The following is an 18,951-nucleotide window of genomic DNA, read 5'->3' on the forward strand; positions in this document are numbered from 1 at the left end:
ATAATTGTAAGAGATGCCTGAAATGTGTAGTGTGTATATTTCTTTGCACCTACTAACTGTATGTAATCTTGTGCTCTGATTGCTTTTAGCACTTTCAAAAGGTCATTCCACATCAGTTTGACAGTGGTCCAGACAAATTAATCCAAGCATCCTACCAAGTCAAATACAATGCAAAAAAGATGAAAAAGTAGGTAATAACATTTCGAGAAAAGACTGCTATTGCTTTGGGTTAGTTTGTTTGTTTCTTTAAAGCTAGTTGTTCAGTACTTCACTTTGAATTTTCTGTGTTTAAATTTTGGGGGACTTTATTACTGTAAACGGTTAGGACTAAAGTTCTGTTCGCAAGAGAATACTTCTAAAGCAGCTTTTGCTATTTTTCTTGAATGTAATAGTTATATCTCACCTAACCTAAAAATCTTGTTGAGGAAAGCTATAGGTTATGGAAAATCATGGAACTTCTGTAAACAGGATTTGAGTAGAAAAAGCAGTGTGGTGTGGGATGTGTGGTTTTGTTTTTTTTTCTTGTGAGGATGAAGTAGGGGAAGGGATTTTAAACTTAAGAACTTAGGCCAGATCATAATAAGGTGTTTAGTTTACAGAATGTATATGTACTCAAGATTATTGCTGTTTAGAATACAAGTTGATTAGATTTTGCAACACCATTGATAATTTTAAGATGATCTTGGTTTTGGGTTTGAAATTCTGAGCACACTGCTACCTTTTTTTTAAGGTTAGTTGCATGTCTTTATTTTTCTGCCTTCTGTAACAAGCCAGCTTGCATAATTCCTGCTTTTCCAGGGTTACATTTGGCAATTCTTCTGTTCTTAAGCTGGGCCTTTATTGCAGTGCAAGAACAGCAGAGGTACAGATTTGTGGCAGGGTCTTTCAAAATAAATTTGCCAATTCTTCTGTCAGCAGTCCATGATCAGTACTGTGGAGTGAGCAGTCAGTGTTCTTTAAAACAGAAGTAGTAACAAAGCTTTCAGGGAAAACGCTTTCTGTGAAAGCCAATACTTTTCATTTCAAAGTCATCCCTAATAAAAAAAAAAGAGAAAATGAGGTTTGTTGGAGGGGGAACAAAACTGTTTTTATGATTAAAATTTTTTTCCTTGTATCTCTTTGCATCCTGCTGTTTTCCTAGCTCTGTTTTTTTTAGCTGAATGTATTGAATTGATTATTGTATAACTGCACTGAATAGTTGTTATAGTTCCAAATCACTGTCACTGCAAATGTGTTATCAAAATTATACATGGAAGCACCTGCACTTCAAAGTGCAGGTTCACAGTATGCCTACAGAAGTCTTTGTGTTTAAACTAGTTTTAATGTCCAATCCAAGTATTCACAGGAGGAATGTATTGGCAACTTTCAAGCGGCTGTCTAAACAGAGGAAATATCAACCTCTGTGTTCTACTGTGCTTGTTAGCTATTAGACCAATTAGTTGTCTAATTTTTCTAATCATCCTTTACGATTTCCAATTTTTAGGTTAGAGAAGGAATACACTACAATAAAAACAAAAGAAATGGAAGAACAAGTTGAAATTAAAGTAAGAGCGCCTCAACAAGTTTATTTGTGAATCAGCTTTTCTGAGATGTGGGTTACATGTCTGGTCTGTATATCATGGAATCACAAAATGTCTGGGTTAGAAGGGACTGTAAAGATCATCTAGTTCCACCCACCTGCCGTGGCAGGGACACCTCCCACTGGTTCTGGTTGTCCAGGGCCCCATCCATCTTGGCCTTGAACACCTCCAGGGATGGGCATCCACAGCTTCTCTGGGCAACCTGTTCCAGTGCCTCACCACCCTCTGAGTGAAGAATTTCTTCCAAATGTCTCACCTAAATCTACCGTCTTTTCAGTTAAAAATTATTACCCCTTGTCCTATCACTACACTCCCAGGTAAGAGTCCTTCCCCAGCTTTCCTGTAGGCCCCCTTTAGGGCCCCCTACAGGTACCAGGAGGGAAGGACATGTAGCAGGACATGTAATTGAGGTCCCAAAATGTCTTTCAGCAGTGGAATTGTTCATAAAGGACACTTACAGTGAAATTGAGAGTGCTGGTGGAAAAATTTAAAGAAAAATCATTGGTGGAGACCTGCTGTGCTTAGTTCTCTTTATTTGCTCCTTACTAAAGCTTGATAACAGATGACCTCATTTATCAGAGCTTCATTATATGCTGGCTTGGGTGTAGGTGTCCCGCACAGGTCTGGAAAACGTATATTAAAGGAGTTTTTATCACAATTCACTTGAGTGGTTTACCATTGACTTGAGATTTTTTTATTATTATTATTCGTTAGACCCAAGGCTAGGTGTCTTCTGTCTGCAGTCACTTTTTCTTATGGAGCTTCTGCAATTGATATAATGTGGGGGGCAGGGAGTGGTGGTGGAAAGACCAATAAGCTCAGCTCTGTTCCGAAAGGTTTATATTTTCCTAACTGACCTGCCTCTTGTACTTAATCACTATATCTCTTTGCTTTTGTGACATAAAGAAACTTTTGGTATCTTTTTTCCTTTTTCATAGTTCCTAAGTTTTAACTGTGGGTTTGTTTCTTTGTCATAAAATATGGTCAGCTCCATGAGAAAAGGCAGTGGGAGAAGTAATAGGCTAGTGTGGTATACAGAGCTTGTTAGAGGGAATGAGTTGCACCCTTCCTTTTTCCTGTCCACTACTGTTCATTTAGCTTTCAATATCAGTTTTAAAGTTTCTGTAGTTCTTGAGGAAAATTCAATGACATGTACCTGGGAGCACAGAAATGTTCCATGCTTTTTCAGACAGTTTATTCTAATAAACAGGTAGCAAAGCAGTTAGTACCATTCTTAACCTCCTTCAGGACCTGCTGGAGTAGCTTCTCAAGCCATGATTTACAGGAAATGCACTAGTAAAATATGCAACTCAGTACAATTATTTTTAACTTCTGAGGCATTTGAGGTAAATAACTCAGTCCAAATTCTTACAGATGAAATAATTTAAGAAAAATTACATAATCCTTTCCTTGAAAGGAAAAGGAAAGATACCTTTGTAGCATCTCATTAACCTGTCCTAGTTCAAGGAGTATATTTTCATGTCCCGTAACCATGAGATCTGTGTCAGTTTCATTTATGAAGAGATTAAGTCTAATGGTGTGTGGTTAAACCCTTTGGTTCACCTGTACATCTACTGCTTTCATCTATTGCTGACACAAATAGATGCAAATACTTTCTTATAATACAATACCTTTTTCTTATCTTTGCTGTGTCAAGATGTTTAAACTCGTGTTTTGAGTTAGTACATGACATAAAAAGGATGTTTCAAAAGGCTGTCTCTACTAATTTTTGTATTGATTTTGATTTTCATAGGCAGATATTTTTTTAAAGTTAACCTGCTTGGCTTTTATCTGACTTTCCATTTATAACTTGAGAAATGTAATTCTGAATTGTTTACATTGCAGAGGTTACGAACTGAGAATAGGCTCCTAAAACAGCGCATTGAAACATTAGAAAAAGTAAGTATGTTAGTGACTAGATTTAATGTTATTTATACTTATATCAATGGTAATTGTATTATATGAAATGAGAATCTCATACCTATAGCTTTCTATTTTTCTGACTAATTTATGGTGTATACTAACAGTGCTTAGTCAAAAGCACGGCAATAACAAAGCAATTAAGGTCAGTGTTTATAAATGTTTATGATGTCTGATTCTTACTTGAAATTGAAGCATGTTTGACATCCAGGTTTTTGTAGTGCTTTTTCTGAACAAGGAGCATCTGTTCAGAGTACAGAAGACTGCATGAAATAGTGGAATGCTTGGGTAGAGAAATCTGAATTTCCTGGGTGTTTTATGTAGGAGTTCAATGACAAACTTATTAATGGTCAGAGATGAAGATGAAAGACTGTTATCACTAATGAATACAGCAGTAAAGGTGCGTTGTTGCAGCATTCACATTCAGTACAGGACATCTGCCATTGGTTAGTCTTGCACTGTTTTTGAATTGTTGCATAAGCTTAAGGTACATGGGAGGTGGAAAGAATACCATTTTAGGACTTACTTCTCATAGGTTTAGTCTGGAATAGAGTTCTGTTAGCCTTCTTTAACTGGGTATAATTTTGGAGTATGTATGATAGCTGTCTATAAATTGCTAATACACAGGCATCGTTCTCTGATAGCGTCTCTATTCTGGTATCTGGTGTGCTTCCTGTGACAGACTGCATCTGAGCTGGTCTGCTCTAGAATGAAAGCGTTCTTATTCATCTGAACTGTGAATAGCAACTATCTTTGAGCAAATTAAATTGAATGCTCTTGAGTTGCAGGGAATTGTTCCTGTTTTACAGGGAGGAAAAGAGCAGACTGAATTTAGAGTAAAATAACTGAAAGATGTCACATTTCGGATGTTAAATCTATTGTGGTTTCTTGGAGAACCAGACAATCTATGCTAAATTATAATTAATTGCTATTTCTGAACTTAATTTGGAAAAGAAAAAATGCCCATAATGAGGATATCTTGTGAAATAAAGCTGTGACCAAAAATACAATTTTGTATCTTCATTTCAAATACTGTCTTCATTTCAAATACTGAAATCTTGATTAAAAATAACTGAAGAGAAGCAAAATTTTAAAAAGTTCAAGACTGTAGCAATTCACATGAGTAGGTTTGTGGCAAACTTAGAATACTAAATATGTTTTCAGGCCTAATATGCAGAGGTTTGATTTTTTTTTTGAATTTTTGATTAGGAACTCTGATGCACTGTCAAGACAATAGCACTCTTGTAAATTCTGTTTTTGAAGTTTCAGAATTCACTTCCAGACTATCCAAGTCACATTGGAATACTTCAAAATTGAAAAATATCATCTATTAATTATTTTCATCAGAAATTCTTATCAAGGCATCTAAGTCAAGGTCATAAAGTGAACAAATATTCAGTTCTTCTGTTGGAAACTTCTGTTTTTTAAAACTTTCCTCATCCTAACATACATGATTTAGTTGCAATTTCCTTAGTTTACCATGACAAACATCTTGACTTAAGATGTTACCTTACTACATGTAAGTAAATAGCTCCTATGAGCCAGTTGAAACTTTGTCCTTGGAATTTTTATTAAGATTAAATAAGGTTTAACTGTCTGTGAATAGATGCGTTCTGTCATAGAAAATGCAAAAAATGAGTGCCTACAGAGTGATAGAGAGGAAATAACTTTCATTAAATGTGTATTTCCCCGGTGATGCAGGGGGTGGGGAATGTAGTGCTTGTCAGCATGCATAAATTTCTTTCTTGCAAAATTTTGGCAAGGGAGGAGAATCTATGAACTGTTTAATTGAGTTACTGCTAGAGCTTAGTGGAACAAAATATCAGCTGTCATAGTTGAAATTTTCTACTTGTCTGTCAGTTGCACCATTTAATTTCCCTGCTTCATCTTGATGAAAGCATTAGTTCTGCATGAATGTCTCAGCACTTAGTGGAGATGCCTTTGTGCTCAGATTATGCCTTCCTTTCTTAATGTGGATGGACCACAGAGCAAGTCTTGCATTCATCTTAGATCATATCAGATAACTCTTCTTAATTAAGAAAGCAAGCCATTCAGATAAAGGTAACCAGACTCCTGTAAGTGAATTCTAAGTGTTACTGAGGTCGACTTTGAGACCTTCTTGCATCAAAGACCGCCTGGTACAATCTATTGCAGAAAGGCTGCTTCCTGTGACTTTCAGGCTGAGATGCCTGAATTTTTATGAAGAGTTCTTTTGTTTGTAAAAAGAAGTTGCCTGTATAGGAAATGGGTAGAATTTGGGCATTTTCTTTCTCTACTCACTTTTTTTGTCACTATTATCACTCCTTTGTTTTTTCTTTTCCTTATTCCTATCTGAATTTTTCCTTTATAGGAAAGTGCTTCCTTGGCAGATAGATTGATACAGGTATAGTCTTTTAGTCTTCTACTGTATGACTCTTTCTACTCTCAAAAAAAAAAAAAAACCAACTACTTTAATGCATGCATATTTGCATGCTGCGCTCTATCCATGCCTTGATGATTTGGAATAAATGTGTAGCTAATCTCTTGTTTAATATACTAAAAATATAAAAATCCAATACCTGCACGTTATAATATTCTTTCTAACCTAATGTACTTCTGGTACAGATCCTTGTTTCAAATGGATTGAGATGTATTAACACTAAAATTGAATATTGCAAACTTAAATCTGTGCATGTACTACTGAGTAATATTGCATGAAAGGAATTTTATTGAATGCAGGTACACAATTGTGCTTGCTGAAAGGATACAGAACTTAACAATAAAGTCCTAAAGCAGCTGCTTAGTACTGCCTTGTCCAAAAATTTCTACCAATTCTTTGCTGTTTGCAAAACCAATCTGATGAAATGAGCAGCTGAGTGTCACAAAGGCGGTCTTTCTTGGATTTGTCCTCAATTGCTTAAAATAAATTATGTCCTAAGGGACAAGTGACAAGGGCCCAGGAGGCTGAGGAAAACTACCTCATAAAACGGGAGCTGGCCACCATCAAACAGCAGAGTGATGAGGCCATTACTAAACTGGAGCAAGCTGAGAATACCATCAGGGAGCTCCAACACCAGCAGCAATGGGTAAGGAGCCTGGCAGCACATCATCTCGTATTTTTCATTCACTTGTGTTTGTTTTTCCTTGTCATAACGTGGTCTCTATGCTGTCCTTATAAATGCTTGTGTATTGTGATTTGCCTTCATAAAAACTACACAAATTGGGCTACATGATATTTTGGTCTCTTACTGCGAGATGATGGAATTTATAACCCTAGGTAAATGCAAGTTATTAAAAAATAAAATAAAAAGCAAAGCCAAAACCAACACACACAACTTTTTGGTAGCTCCTAATGCTAAAAATCTAGCCATTGCAAATTGTCACTCTGAATACCCAGATATGAGTTGATAATGCCGTTGCCTGGCTTCTCATTTAAGTTGGTCCATTCCATGTTGATGTTTCTTCTGGGTACGTGCATTTTTATTTTTTTCTGGCATGGTTAAATTTACTTCTTGCAAAACAAACAGAAAAGTATCATCCCTTGGTTTGGGGACAGGCTTCATTAGAAAGTGTGGGTTTATATGAAGATAGAGCAGGAAAATAACTGCCTGTTAGCAGCCGTATGTAGTAAGTACTGTGTTTGTGTGTACTGTGTGTTCTAGGTTGTATAACTTGCAAGACTTCAGACTGTTACTGTGCAACTGAAGTTAACTTTCCCTAAGCCACCTATGCTTGATATCAGAGAGAGAAAAGCAGTTTATGCAGTCTTCACTTGCTGAATAAACTGTGTGTTTGCAGTGTTGATGCAAATATGCTCATACTGCTTCAAATAAGTGGTATCTAAGTACTTGTCTAAAGCCCTGGGTGCTCTAGGTGTATGCAATGCAATTTCATGGAACTACAGCATATTGCAGCTGCTTACCAAATCCCTTATGGTCAGTACAGCAGTCTCTTTACATATCCTGCACCAAAAGTCTGGAAATACTTGCCTTCCCTCATGGAAGGTAGAGAACAGATTCAATATTAGACTGAAAGAAATTGTAACTTAAACTATTCCTATAATACTGTATTTATTACCTCTGTTTAATGCAGTTCAGTGTACAAGTGATACAGCTTTTAGAGTAGTTGTGGGGAGTCACAACTGGGCTGTGACTGTAATGTGTAATGCTGATTTCTATTTCAGCAATTTCTTCTTGAGGAAAAAGCATGAAGAAATTATGACTGAGGAAGTTGGGGATGTTCTAGTAATGTTTGGCAAAGTTTTAGATATTCTATTTCATTGGCGAGATTACAAAACGTTTATAAACTAACTAGGGTTTTTAACTATCTAAATATGATAGTATGCTTAGAATTATATAGTAGTACACTTAGAATGTTTTTCAAGGCATCCTAGTGACTGTTAATTAACTTTACTCTTCTGCATCTTACAAAAAGACCAAAAGGCCACATTAAAAATTCATTTTGTGAATTCAGTTTTAAACTTGCTGAACTCCATCTATTAGTTAATTGATGGTTAATATGTTCAAAGCTAATGCTTTTAGTTATGCTGGGGCATCTTATTAGGTAGCAATGGTAGAGAATCCTGGCAGGTTGACCAGGCATGGGAACTGGTCTTGACCAATGCTACAGATAACTGAATTGCAATATTGGCTGGATTTGATCTGTGAGTACAGAAGATCAAATATATACTGCAGGAGTGGAGAGAAAGCAGTGCAAGAGTGGGCACTTAATTTATGCCTCATTTCCAAACTTGTGTGCTTGGCTTGCAGCCTTGGTTTTTTTCCACTTAAGCATGAGCATGCCTGTAGGAAATGCTTGGTGCCGAGGCTGTAAATTCAAGTCATTATAGAGGGATTTTTGCGTACTAGCTGATTAATTTTGACATGCAATTTACTGTAATATGGTTCTGAAAATAGCCTGAATTAACTTAATGTGGTGAAAGTGTTATGGTTTGAGTTAATAGTTTCCTAGATTCTGCTGCATTAATGAAATTTGTAACTGAACTGCTTCCAAGCATGCTAACAGGAGCAACAAGTGTGAGCAGGTCTCTTGCACCTTGGGCACCACCTAGTGGGAAGCCACGAATTCCTTTCCAATTCTGGTGTTTCACTTCAGGCAGAACCTGATGGTGAATATTCTTGCCACATCCTAATGCCAGTAGCTCTTGACAGTACTCATCGTCAGTATTGCCTTATAGCTGTTCTGATTGTTTTTTTCCTCCAGTTACTTTAGTTTCATTTGTGGTTAGAAAAAATAATTGCATAGTGGACTTATTGCTACATATTATAAATGCCATAGAATTTCTAAGAAGACTAACATAACCTTAGTAAAAAGGATGTGCGTTTGTATTTAAATATTATTTAAGGTTTCTTATATCTGTCCTGTGAGCTTTGATGGCACAAATTGGATGTCTTAAATGTAAATCTTGAAGGGGCCTACAGAGTGTGTGTGTGCACGTGAAGAAATTCGCCCTTACAGTACTTTTTTCTAAGGGTAAATATAGAGATGGGTAGAAAAACATTCTTCTGACATCTGACCCTGGAAGCCCTAATTATGTGCAACTCTTCCTGTGCTGAAGTAATTGTAGGGAGTTTTCAGTTGAACCAGAATGACCTTATTACAGAATTACAGAGTTTGAAGTTTATTGTACCATCGTTTCCTGGTGTAAGGAAGGGAAATTCTGCTGTAGTTCCCTTGGATGACCTGAAAATAATGCTAATGCCGCCCTGCGCGCCGCCCCCCCCCCCCCCCCCCCCCCCCAAATAGTATAGTAAGTCATCAAACGCATTCTATGTATTTCTGAATATATTTTAGGTCATTTGGAAGCTAGAGGTAGGGAAGATGGAGGAGGACGAAGCAGAAAATAGTAAGGTTTGAGATGGAGACTTCACATTTCATTTTACTTTGTACATCAGCTTTCACATCTTTATAACTCTATCAGTGATATGTTTTTAAAAAATAGTGCATAATCTTTACAATTTTTATATTTCTACCCAGGAAGAATATCTGTAAAGCTAACAACATTCTGTAGTGCTCTTAGAATTCAGTGCCGCAGCTACTCCTCAAACGTTTGCCTGAATGGTTTCGAAGAAAATGATACTAATCTATCTTTGTGGCATGTCCAGTCCTTAAATGAAGAAACTTGTCAAAGGCTTCTAGACCTAGTGGGTAACCAAAAGATTAAGAAGGTGGTTTCTTCCTCATAGTGCTAGTGAACCAAGAACTATAGAAAGGAAGCTGTGCCTGACTTCAACAGAATGCAGAAGACCTTGTTCTGAGGTGTGTTAAGAGTGCTGGTGTTTGAGTTACAGTGAGGGCAGGGAGACTGCTCTAACATACTCCTGATAACTCTGCTCTGGAGTGTGGGTGTGCTAGAGTACTCGAAAGGCATTTAGTGTATATAATTGCATGTAATCTGTTGATGACCACGATAATATTAAGAACGGTTATGACACTAATCTCTGAATTTTAATATCTTAGATTTTAAGGAATAATGGAAAAAAATGTCTAGTTTTGTGAAGCCAAGCAAGGATTTCTTTCTTTCAGGAGTAGATGGCTGTAAAACTACTTTTTAAAACTACATTTTTAGTACTTCATATTACAGAGGCATCTCTTCAGCACATGCCAAGGAGATGGTGCTTTTGTGATAAAAAGATTGGGATGGTGCTTGGAAAGCTAGATTCATGTTGTTCTGTCACAAACATTGCAGCTTAAGGCAAATACATAAAAGCAATTATTTTTGGTGCTGAAGATGTCTGTCTTAAAGTAGAAAACTTTGAAGTTGTTTTGACTATAAACTTCGGTTAATTTTAATATGTAAGGATATGCATTTTTAAGAATTAAAAATCACAACTTTGAACTTCTGAATGTTGTTTTATAAATATGTTTTGATCTTGGTTGTACTTCCTTGCCAGTCTCTCAAGACTAGGCTTGAAGGTGTGGGGTTGTTTTTTTTCTTTTGTTGCAAAGTAGATAAATACTCCTAACATATTCCTTAGGTAGGCTAGGTCTAAAGACAGATTTTTTTTAAAAAAAAAAAGGGTGAGTTGTGCCTGAAACTGGATAAGTAACTTATCTTTTTACACTCAAGTGTTCTTACAGTACCTGTTATTTGACAATCAGACTTTTTGTAGTCCAAAACTATTTATAGTAGGTGCATATATATATTGCACCAAAATCAGATGTATTTAGTTCAGATCTTCTGTTTCCTCTGTTTCCTGAAAAGTATAGGAGGATTCTCTACCTGAAAAACGCACTTTGCATTCATTCTTGTTTCATACCATCTCAGAAGGAGAATCTGGAGCGAGAAACTGAGACTCCATTCAAGTTGCTGTCTGTATCATGTAATGAACTTGTACAAACAGCCAGGGAAGAAGAAAGCTGTTGGTTATCTGCCTCCCCATTTTGCTTCATATGCTACTTATGCTCTCATATCATGTGAAGCAATTGTAGAAGTACATCGTCGTCTACTGATCGTTTTGTATCATCCAAATCAGGGTTACCTCTGCTACTTGCTGAGGAAAGATAACATGCAGATTGAAAACAGTACGCATTAGATCAGTATTGTGTAAGGGGAAGTTAAATATCCTATGATCTTTGTGTATTGTGTTCCTGGTGTGTTCAACTATACAGCTAAGCAGGATGAACTCGTAACTGTTCTAAATGGATAGCCTTAATATTAGACTGTGTATTTGCCTTCTAATGCCTTATATGCATCCCCTCTGTTATAGCTCCCTGTAGATGTATATCCTGTGTGTTTTAAGAAATGTAATAAAAATGTAACAGTGAACTTCAGGAGTTAATTTACGTGTTGAATTTTGATTAAATGGCTTAGTTGGCATGAGGAAGTATGAAAATGATAAACTTCCATGACCATGTAGTTGTGTGTGGTAAATCCTTATTTTGTCCTGTTAGTCTTTAGTTTGTGCATTGAAGTTCAGGGAATGTCATACCCTAATAGTAGCGTACAGAACTGAAGAATTCTTGTTAACTTTGTCAGCTGTTTTTAGATGCCAAAAACTAAGTCATTTGCAAAAACAAAATAGAAATAGTTTTATAAAAGTTCATAGAGTATTAAAGTTGCATTGTTAATTGAATAAAACTTCATCTATGAGTTCAAGTATAGTATTAATTTGTCACAATGTAGTTAAAAGCACCAAAGATGTGTTGAATAATTTCCCTTTCAACTGAATTTTGAGGGTAGCTATGCCTAGACAGTAACTGGGCAGCTATGCTTTGGGGATTTCAACTTTGTTTTCCTAAATCAGGAATGTAAATGGTGATTTAGGATGGCATAGCCTGTCAGGCAGGTCTCACAGTCTGTGATGAATCTCAAGTTACATTTTCTTTCTTGAATGACTTTAAATATTTTCTTACTATTCACTGGAGTGAAAAGTTAGGTGGGAGTTCTGAAATCATACTAAGCACTTGTATTCAATTGGATATATCTGTTGAAAGAGACAGTTCCACAAAATTATACTTCAGCAAATGGAAGGAAAGCTCTCACTTTAGCTCTGGCTAATCAACAATCCAAATGGTTAATGGGAATTAACTTGAATCAGATTGTGGGATTTTTTTCCTTCCCCCTGAAGTTTGGAAAGACTGACATTTAAGTTCTGAACTGTTGTCTTATTACTGGGGGAATGTTCAGGTGTGCAAAGCTGGCTGAGGATCATCTTGGAGGAAGTCCAGTGTTGAAAGAACTGAATTTGATGTAGCCTGGGCTTCTGCTATTTGTTTAGAAGGGGTTATACTGCTACTTATGTCTGGATTTTTTCACTTTAATCCACGGGGCTTGCCTTAAAAGAGAACCTCAGAAAGAACATGTTTAGTGTGAACAATTAGGAGCCAAGGGTTGGAGTGGATTAAAGAGGCAAGCCAAAGTGATAGTCATGTATGTACTTCAATGCACTTATTTTACACCCAAGGTTATGGAAGGCTTCTGTTGAATCCAAGTCTGAGTAGGGATCGAGAGTTTCTTGTATTAACCTTGTAAATAATTGATCTTTCCCAAGCTTCTTTTTCTGCGTATCACAAAATAGCCACAGATCCTTTTTTTAATAGCAATGAGAAGAAAGTATGAGTTGTTGCTCATCAGTACTACTAGGGGTCTAAGTCTGGTCCTATGTGTTTGGCTGTGTGTAGGTGCTGCTGTTTGAAAGGAATAGCATTAGGGCTCATACTGTTAGCAGTGAGGATGGATGTGTTAGTAGGCCTGTATAAGGTAAGCAGTTCTGGTGATCTTAAGGTGGTGTTCCTAATATTAAGCATTTGAATCTTTTTTACTCTAAATCTGGCACATAAAACCCACTTCAAACCATTTGTGCTTCATACTAAATATATTTCTGCAAACTTTGTAGCATAAATGCAGTTCACGATACAGTGAAGACTTTGTGCTACAGCTGGAAAAAGAGCTGGTCCAAGCCAGGCTGAGTGAAGCAGAATCCCATTGTGCCCTGAAGGAGATGCAAGATAAAGTTCTAGAGATGGAAAAGGTAAATCAAATCCAGGCTCTCCTGTGTAAAATAGTATGAGAAATAGAATACAAGTCCCTGTAAGTTTGTGTAGTTGTGCTCTATACTTCTTATATGTTTCCTTGATTGCAAGATGCTCTTCAAAACTGAAGTTAATATAGCAAAAGAAAACATCCAGAAACACCAAAAAAAATATATCTGCTTGCACTGGGAAAGGTCTATGAAGAAAGTTCATTTTCTCTTCTTCCTGAAGCCCACTACACTGGAAAACAGATTCTGGTGGAGTCCTCATAATAGTCCTCATAATTAATGTTAACTGTTTCAAAATTATATCCTGCCATGAGCAGTTGTCTTATGGTAAGCTTTGAAGTGACATGAAATCCACAAATAGTTTGGGGATGAGGGGGAAGAAGGAAGAGTTCAATGTTATCTCTTGCAGGTGTTAAGTTCTTGAGTCTCTCCCACCTCCTGTTATGGGCAGGGAAAGAAGATGCTAAGGACAGTAGATAAAAATCTCTACTGCTTTTCGGGTGACATCTCAGCTTGTAATTCTCTGTGCTGGAACTCCAGTTGTACTCAAACCATCTGTCAAACAATTTTCTTTGAAAAAACAAAACAAAAAACTGCAAATAGAATAGAAGAAATCGAACTGACCTTACATAAAGCATGCTATTTAGCCAATGCATTAGCTTGGGAAATTGTTTTGCCATGGAAACCCTAAAAAGCTCTATACTCAAGAATGTGGCCAGAACTTACTAGTTAACTCCACTGGATTAATCTCACTAAGATTTCACTTTTTTAATTACCTAAGGCGTTTGTTTGGGAACCTGACAGGCTAGTAGTGTGGTAGTTCTTACTCTACTGAATGCTTGTAAGAATTCAGCATCTAAATGATCTTTTTTTCAGAATTCTGTCAGTTCTTAAATTTGGCGGTACTTACAGCCTGTGGTTTGAAGCAGATACTAATAAATGGTGTTTGTGTTCATCTTATATATTACTTAAGAAAATCTGGCAACTGTGACGGTACTAAGTATCTACAAAAATACTTGATTTTGCAGAAAACTACTACTGAAAAGTATAGTGGAAAGTGATGAAGTACAGTTCAACTTTTGAGTATTGAAGTCACTGGTGACCAGTGACTCAATGTAGGCCAACTGTAGTTGGGCAGACCATGTCCTTCTTCCTCTCTCTTTTACAGACTTTCATTATTATGTTGTCATCACTGTTTTACTTGCCCCACATCATTCCTGCAGTGTGTTTTGCTGTTTTCTGTTTAGCTTTCTCCAGTCTGTCTACTTTTTCTCATGTTCTTCGTAAACATCCATGCACTTTCAGCTATCTGTAAGAGCTTTCCTTGACTAATTATTGTTTTAAATATTAATGGTTGGTTCCTTTTGTCAACATACCTTTTCTGCCTTTTTCAAAGGCAGATGACCTACTTCCCAAAAACTAAACTTCCAGTTATTATTTTTTCTTGTATGTCTAAATAAGAGATATAAATCTAAAGGTATAACTTCAGTTTCTCAATTGCTTTACTTTTATCAACCAGTTCAAAATCTTTCATGCTTATCCCCATACTGTTGATGACGTGCCAAAAGTAGTGTAGTAAATAATGCTTTTTTAGGGATCCTGTCCAAGGAAATCTGGAAGTCAGAATACTTAAAAACCTTGTTAACTTGTTTCTGTAGTTGATGGTTTGAAGATGCTTAGACTCACTGCATGCAGGAACTTAGATACCTAAGGGATTTTATTTTGTAAGGGTTATGTCATTAAGAAGTTTTGGTTAACAATAAGAGTTATTCCATATATCTTTTTTTGAGTGGGTCTCACCAAGCACTATTTCATTCAAATACATACTTACGAGGATGTTCCTTGTTCCAGAGGAACAGCTCTCTCCCTGATGAGGAAAATGTTGCTAGACTACAAGAAGAACTGATTGCAGTAAAATTAAGAGAAGCAGAAGCTCTGATGGGTCTCAAAGAACTAAGGCAGCAAGTCAAAGATTTAGAAGAACACTGGCAGGTATGGGTAGCAATGTACTGTTCCATTTTTTTTTTCTTTTTATCGGTGATAATAAAGCAATAGGCTGAAAATTTGAGATGTCAAATAAGAATGAGTGATTATGGATCAAGCCTATGAGGTAAGAAAGTCTTTAAATTAAACTGCCACAAGAATGTTATAGATGGCAGAAAGGCCTGTGCTACCAACCATTCTAGTAGAAAGGAAGTACTTGATCCATATTCCCACTTGCTTAAATTTTAATAAGAGCTGGAAGTAAGCAAAGCTCTCTTTCAGGATATACTTGCAGTTAGCTGACTTACTGTAGTTGGGAAGTACTGTCTTTGGCTTTTTAACTCTGTTCTTAAAGCTAGTTAATTTGCATGGCTTTCTAGTTTGAGGAAAAACTGTAGCGCTCTTAGTAACTGTGCACCATACAGCTGAGACACCAAGGAGTTCTTTGAAAGAAATTGCTTAAATGAAATTAGGGAACAGCAGAAAAGATCAGGTTTATCAGCAGTGACATGTTTTTTAGCGTCATCTAGCTCGCACCACTGGAAGATGGAAAGATCCTCCAAGAAAAAATACAGTGAATGAGCTACAGGATGAGCTGATGACAGTCCGATTGAGAGAAGCAGAAACACAGGCCGAACTAAAGGAGACCAAACAAAGAATGATGGAGATGGAAACGCAGGTATGATATTGAATGCTGGCATGTGTGAATTGATCTAATTGGTATCAAATGACAAATATCAGTTACTGGTCTTCACCATCTATGGGTGTGACTTCAGCTCCAAAATATGTCTTGTGCTTTTTTCAGCTGTTTTTCCCCATTTCCCAACTGGTGGATTAGGAGGAAGAATTTAGTGCATACAGTCCAGTTTAATGTCTCTTAGTCTCTTACAGTACTAAGCTTTCTTAATTTCTAATTTGGACTAATTAGCGGACTCTGCGTGAATGTGAGTCTTAATTCATCAAATTGTAACTGGTATAATAACAAGTGCACTTAAGTTATTTCCAATTTCACAAGCCTTTACCTAATTGTTGATTCATATAGCACTGTCACTTTGAGAATCAGAATTACTGTTTACTTCTGATGAAATTGTCTATACTAGACCCTCTACCAAGGGCATGAATGTGATTACTAGAATGGACTCTGAGCAAAATAACTGCATGTTGTCAGTTCCTGGCAGAAGTTTTAACTTTAATGTGCCAAAAAGGAAAAGAATGATCTAGCATTGTTGAGATGTGCAGAAAAGGGAGGAAAAAAAAAAAACTCGTCTGCCAAGATCTTTCTTTTGCAACTACAGTATGTTAACCAAACAAATCTGAAAGTGCATTAAAATTTCTAAGTTCATATTACATTTGTGAACTCTCAAATGACTCAGCAGAATGTGTTGTTTATTGAGAAGTGTTTGTAACAGGATTTTGAGAAATCTTCCCATGCTAAATGATACTTGAGGGAAGTACGCAAACAAAAACTTGTCAAGCTTTTGGCAATCCCAGAAACCAGGAGAATATGTAAATAAGTGCTACTGGAGAGAGATGACATGATTGTAAGGTATGTGGTGGCTTACTACTGACAGAGGACCACTTCTTGTTATAGTAACTTGATAAGTTTCCTATTGCCTTAACTTCTAAAACTTTTACTGAAGTGTTAATACTGTTTCACAGCAGCACTAATGTGTTTTGTTTTGTTGGTTTTCCCCTACCTATTTGGTTTAGTCGGTAGGGGGCATAGGTATCCTGTACTCTGCATTACATGTAGTAATTGCAAGACCTCTAGGTAGTTCTCGCTTCAGTGTTAGGCATCAAGTCCCTGTGCATGCTTATGTTGTCCAGCTGTCACTTGAAAGAAAGGCACTGATTCTCGTGTTGTGTGCTACTCTGTGCACAGCTTCACTTAGAAATTCACTTATTTTTGCCATACCTGATGTTTCTTGGTTATGTCAGCTTGTAGCTGTGATTGGGATGCAAGTTCACAAAATCTTTGACTTACCTAAGCATGAGACCAGTAGAAACAGATGTACAGCAGCATTGTGCTGATGTTTTTACAGTGAATCTTATATTGTTTAAGAACTCTTTAATTATCCTGGCTGATGTTTAAAACTTTTCTAATTGTATTTAGAAAGAAAATTCTGAATGCATTTCCATCAAGTCTTTCTATAGTGACTGATCTGTCAAGTCTGTCTTGTCAGACTTCAGGGAAGTAGACTAATCTTAAAAAATATAATAATAATAATATTTCCTTACCATGCATCTTCTTTTTCTTTCTTGTTACAAATGTCAGGGTCAGATCAATAATAACCATTTGCGAAGGGCAGAGCAGGAGGTTACTAGCCTACAAGGGAAGGTACAGTATCTTTCTGCACAGAACAAAGGACTTCTTGCTCAGCTGAATGAAGCAAAACGAAGACAAGCAGAGATTGAATGTAAGGTAAACAACATGAATAGAATATTTGTCCACTAATGCATATGTAATTTTAGTATTTTCCACTTGTGTTGAATAGTTCTAACTAAGAAGTAAAATCACAAAATCAAAACTTTCTTTACCAATTTGACAGTGTCATCTTGAATTTACCATCTCTCAAAATCATTTGAGGCTTTGACAGAGCTGCTTCTTTGTGGTCCCACAAAGATAAGCTTTTACTTCAAAATGTGGTTCTACTCAGAAAAGTCTGTGTGCAATATATAAAAAAGGTACTCTTCTGCTCAACAGATTCTGATCGCTGTGTACTGTCTTCAGTGACAGAAGAGGTTAATTACTTCAACGCTGGCTATTACTGTAGAACTAGCTTAGGTTTAAAAAAGGGAGTAAAAGTAGTGTTTGAATGGAGAGGTGTACAGAAAGGAGTGTTACGGTATTCATTGCCTAAAAAGTAACTAGCCTCTAAGAGATCAGCCTAAAAAAAATGGGTAAGAAAGTAATGTTTCTTACTGTCAGTGCACAAGAGCTCTATCTGATGCTTGGGTCTCAGACTAATTTTGTAAGTAAATTCATAACCAATCCTTAATACTTTATCTTATAAACTGTGCATACGATATGGAAAAGCAATAAAGGATTAGTCTTACAAGGTTTTTCTTTTAACTTGGATGAAATTGCTTCAAGATTCTTTGAAAATAGCAGTTGTTAATAACCAACAAGTTACTAGTACTGACATACAGTAACATTAGATTTTGAAACTTGTTTTGCAATTGCTATTAAAAAGATTACAGTTTACATCGTCTCAATTTTATAGTGTAAAATGAAATACTACCCATTTGATGTATGCACACTCTCTGGAGTTCTACTGTTTAACTGTTAGATTGTGACCTTTTCTGTTTAAATAGATTTTTTTTGCTAACTGTATTGAAAGGTAGTTAAATTTAATTTGTTGGAAACTACCTTTGTTAAGCATAGCTTTAACTTGTTCCTTTTTCCCTCTTCCTCTGACACTTGTTGCAAGTTGTTGTGACTTTATTCTGCAATCTGTACAAACAATTCAAATTTTTTATGGATTTAGTAAGAATGCTGTCATCAAAACTTAAACCATGTTGAACAATATACACAAGTTTAACTGTTCTCCTACTCCTTAAATAGGACATAACTTAGTATTGAACTTAACACTGCTATTTCAAACTTATGAAAAACTTTTCTATTTCAAACTATATGATAGCATACTATTAAGTGAAAAATGAGAGGATATTAAAAGCCCTCGTACTTTGACTGTTGGTTTGTTCTGATTCCTTCCCCTCGTTCTCCACATGCAAGCTACTAGAAGGATGATTTTTTTAGCTTAATCTAAGATTTATGACGAGTTTTCTTTTCTTGTTCTAGAACAGTCTCTCTTAGGTTTCTGTCTCCCCATCTCTATACCCCAAACAAGTTACTGCTTGGGATTGTTTAAGGTTATTTCACTATCAGGAAAGTGAGACTTTAAAATTAAAGTGAACTTGAAGTAAAAACTGAAGTAGAAAGAAGTGTTGTTATGCTTGCCGAGCCAAAATCTTGTGACATCACT

At 36.3% G+C, this 18,951-nt stretch overlaps 1 protein-coding gene across 8 annotated transcripts in view; it reads left to right on the top strand.

The window, feature by feature from the left end:
- The window catches only part of EVI5 (ecotropic viral integration site 5), a 78,929-nt gene that overhangs the window by 23,724 nt on the left and 36,254 nt on the right, over positions 1-18,951 (top strand). For 6 of the 8 annotated variants that reach the window (XM_080602845.1, XM_080602840.1, XM_080602844.1 and 3 more), the window contains 9 exons: positions 90-187; positions 1,484-1,544; positions 3,426-3,479; positions 5,851-5,883; positions 6,419-6,565; positions 12,839-12,973; positions 14,834-14,974; positions 15,486-15,644; positions 17,241-17,387. In XM_080602845.1, coding sequence (XP_080458971.1) covers positions 90-187; positions 1,484-1,544; positions 3,426-3,479; positions 5,851-5,883; positions 6,419-6,565; positions 12,839-12,973; positions 14,834-14,974; positions 15,486-15,644; positions 17,241-17,387 — 975 coding nt within the window. The remainder of the gene's footprint in view (positions 1-89; positions 188-1,483; positions 1,545-3,425; positions 3,480-5,850; positions 5,884-6,418; positions 6,566-12,838; positions 12,974-14,833; positions 14,975-15,485; positions 15,645-17,240; positions 17,388-18,951) is intronic. The other 2 variants (XM_080602842.1, XM_080602847.1) reach the window with 1 other exon arrangement.

This window comes from Anser brachyrhynchus, assembly GCF_964034855.1.
Source record: "Anser brachyrhynchus genome assembly, chromosome: 8".
Lineage (NCBI taxonomy): Eukaryota > Metazoa > Chordata > Aves > Anseriformes > Anatidae > Anser > Anser brachyrhynchus.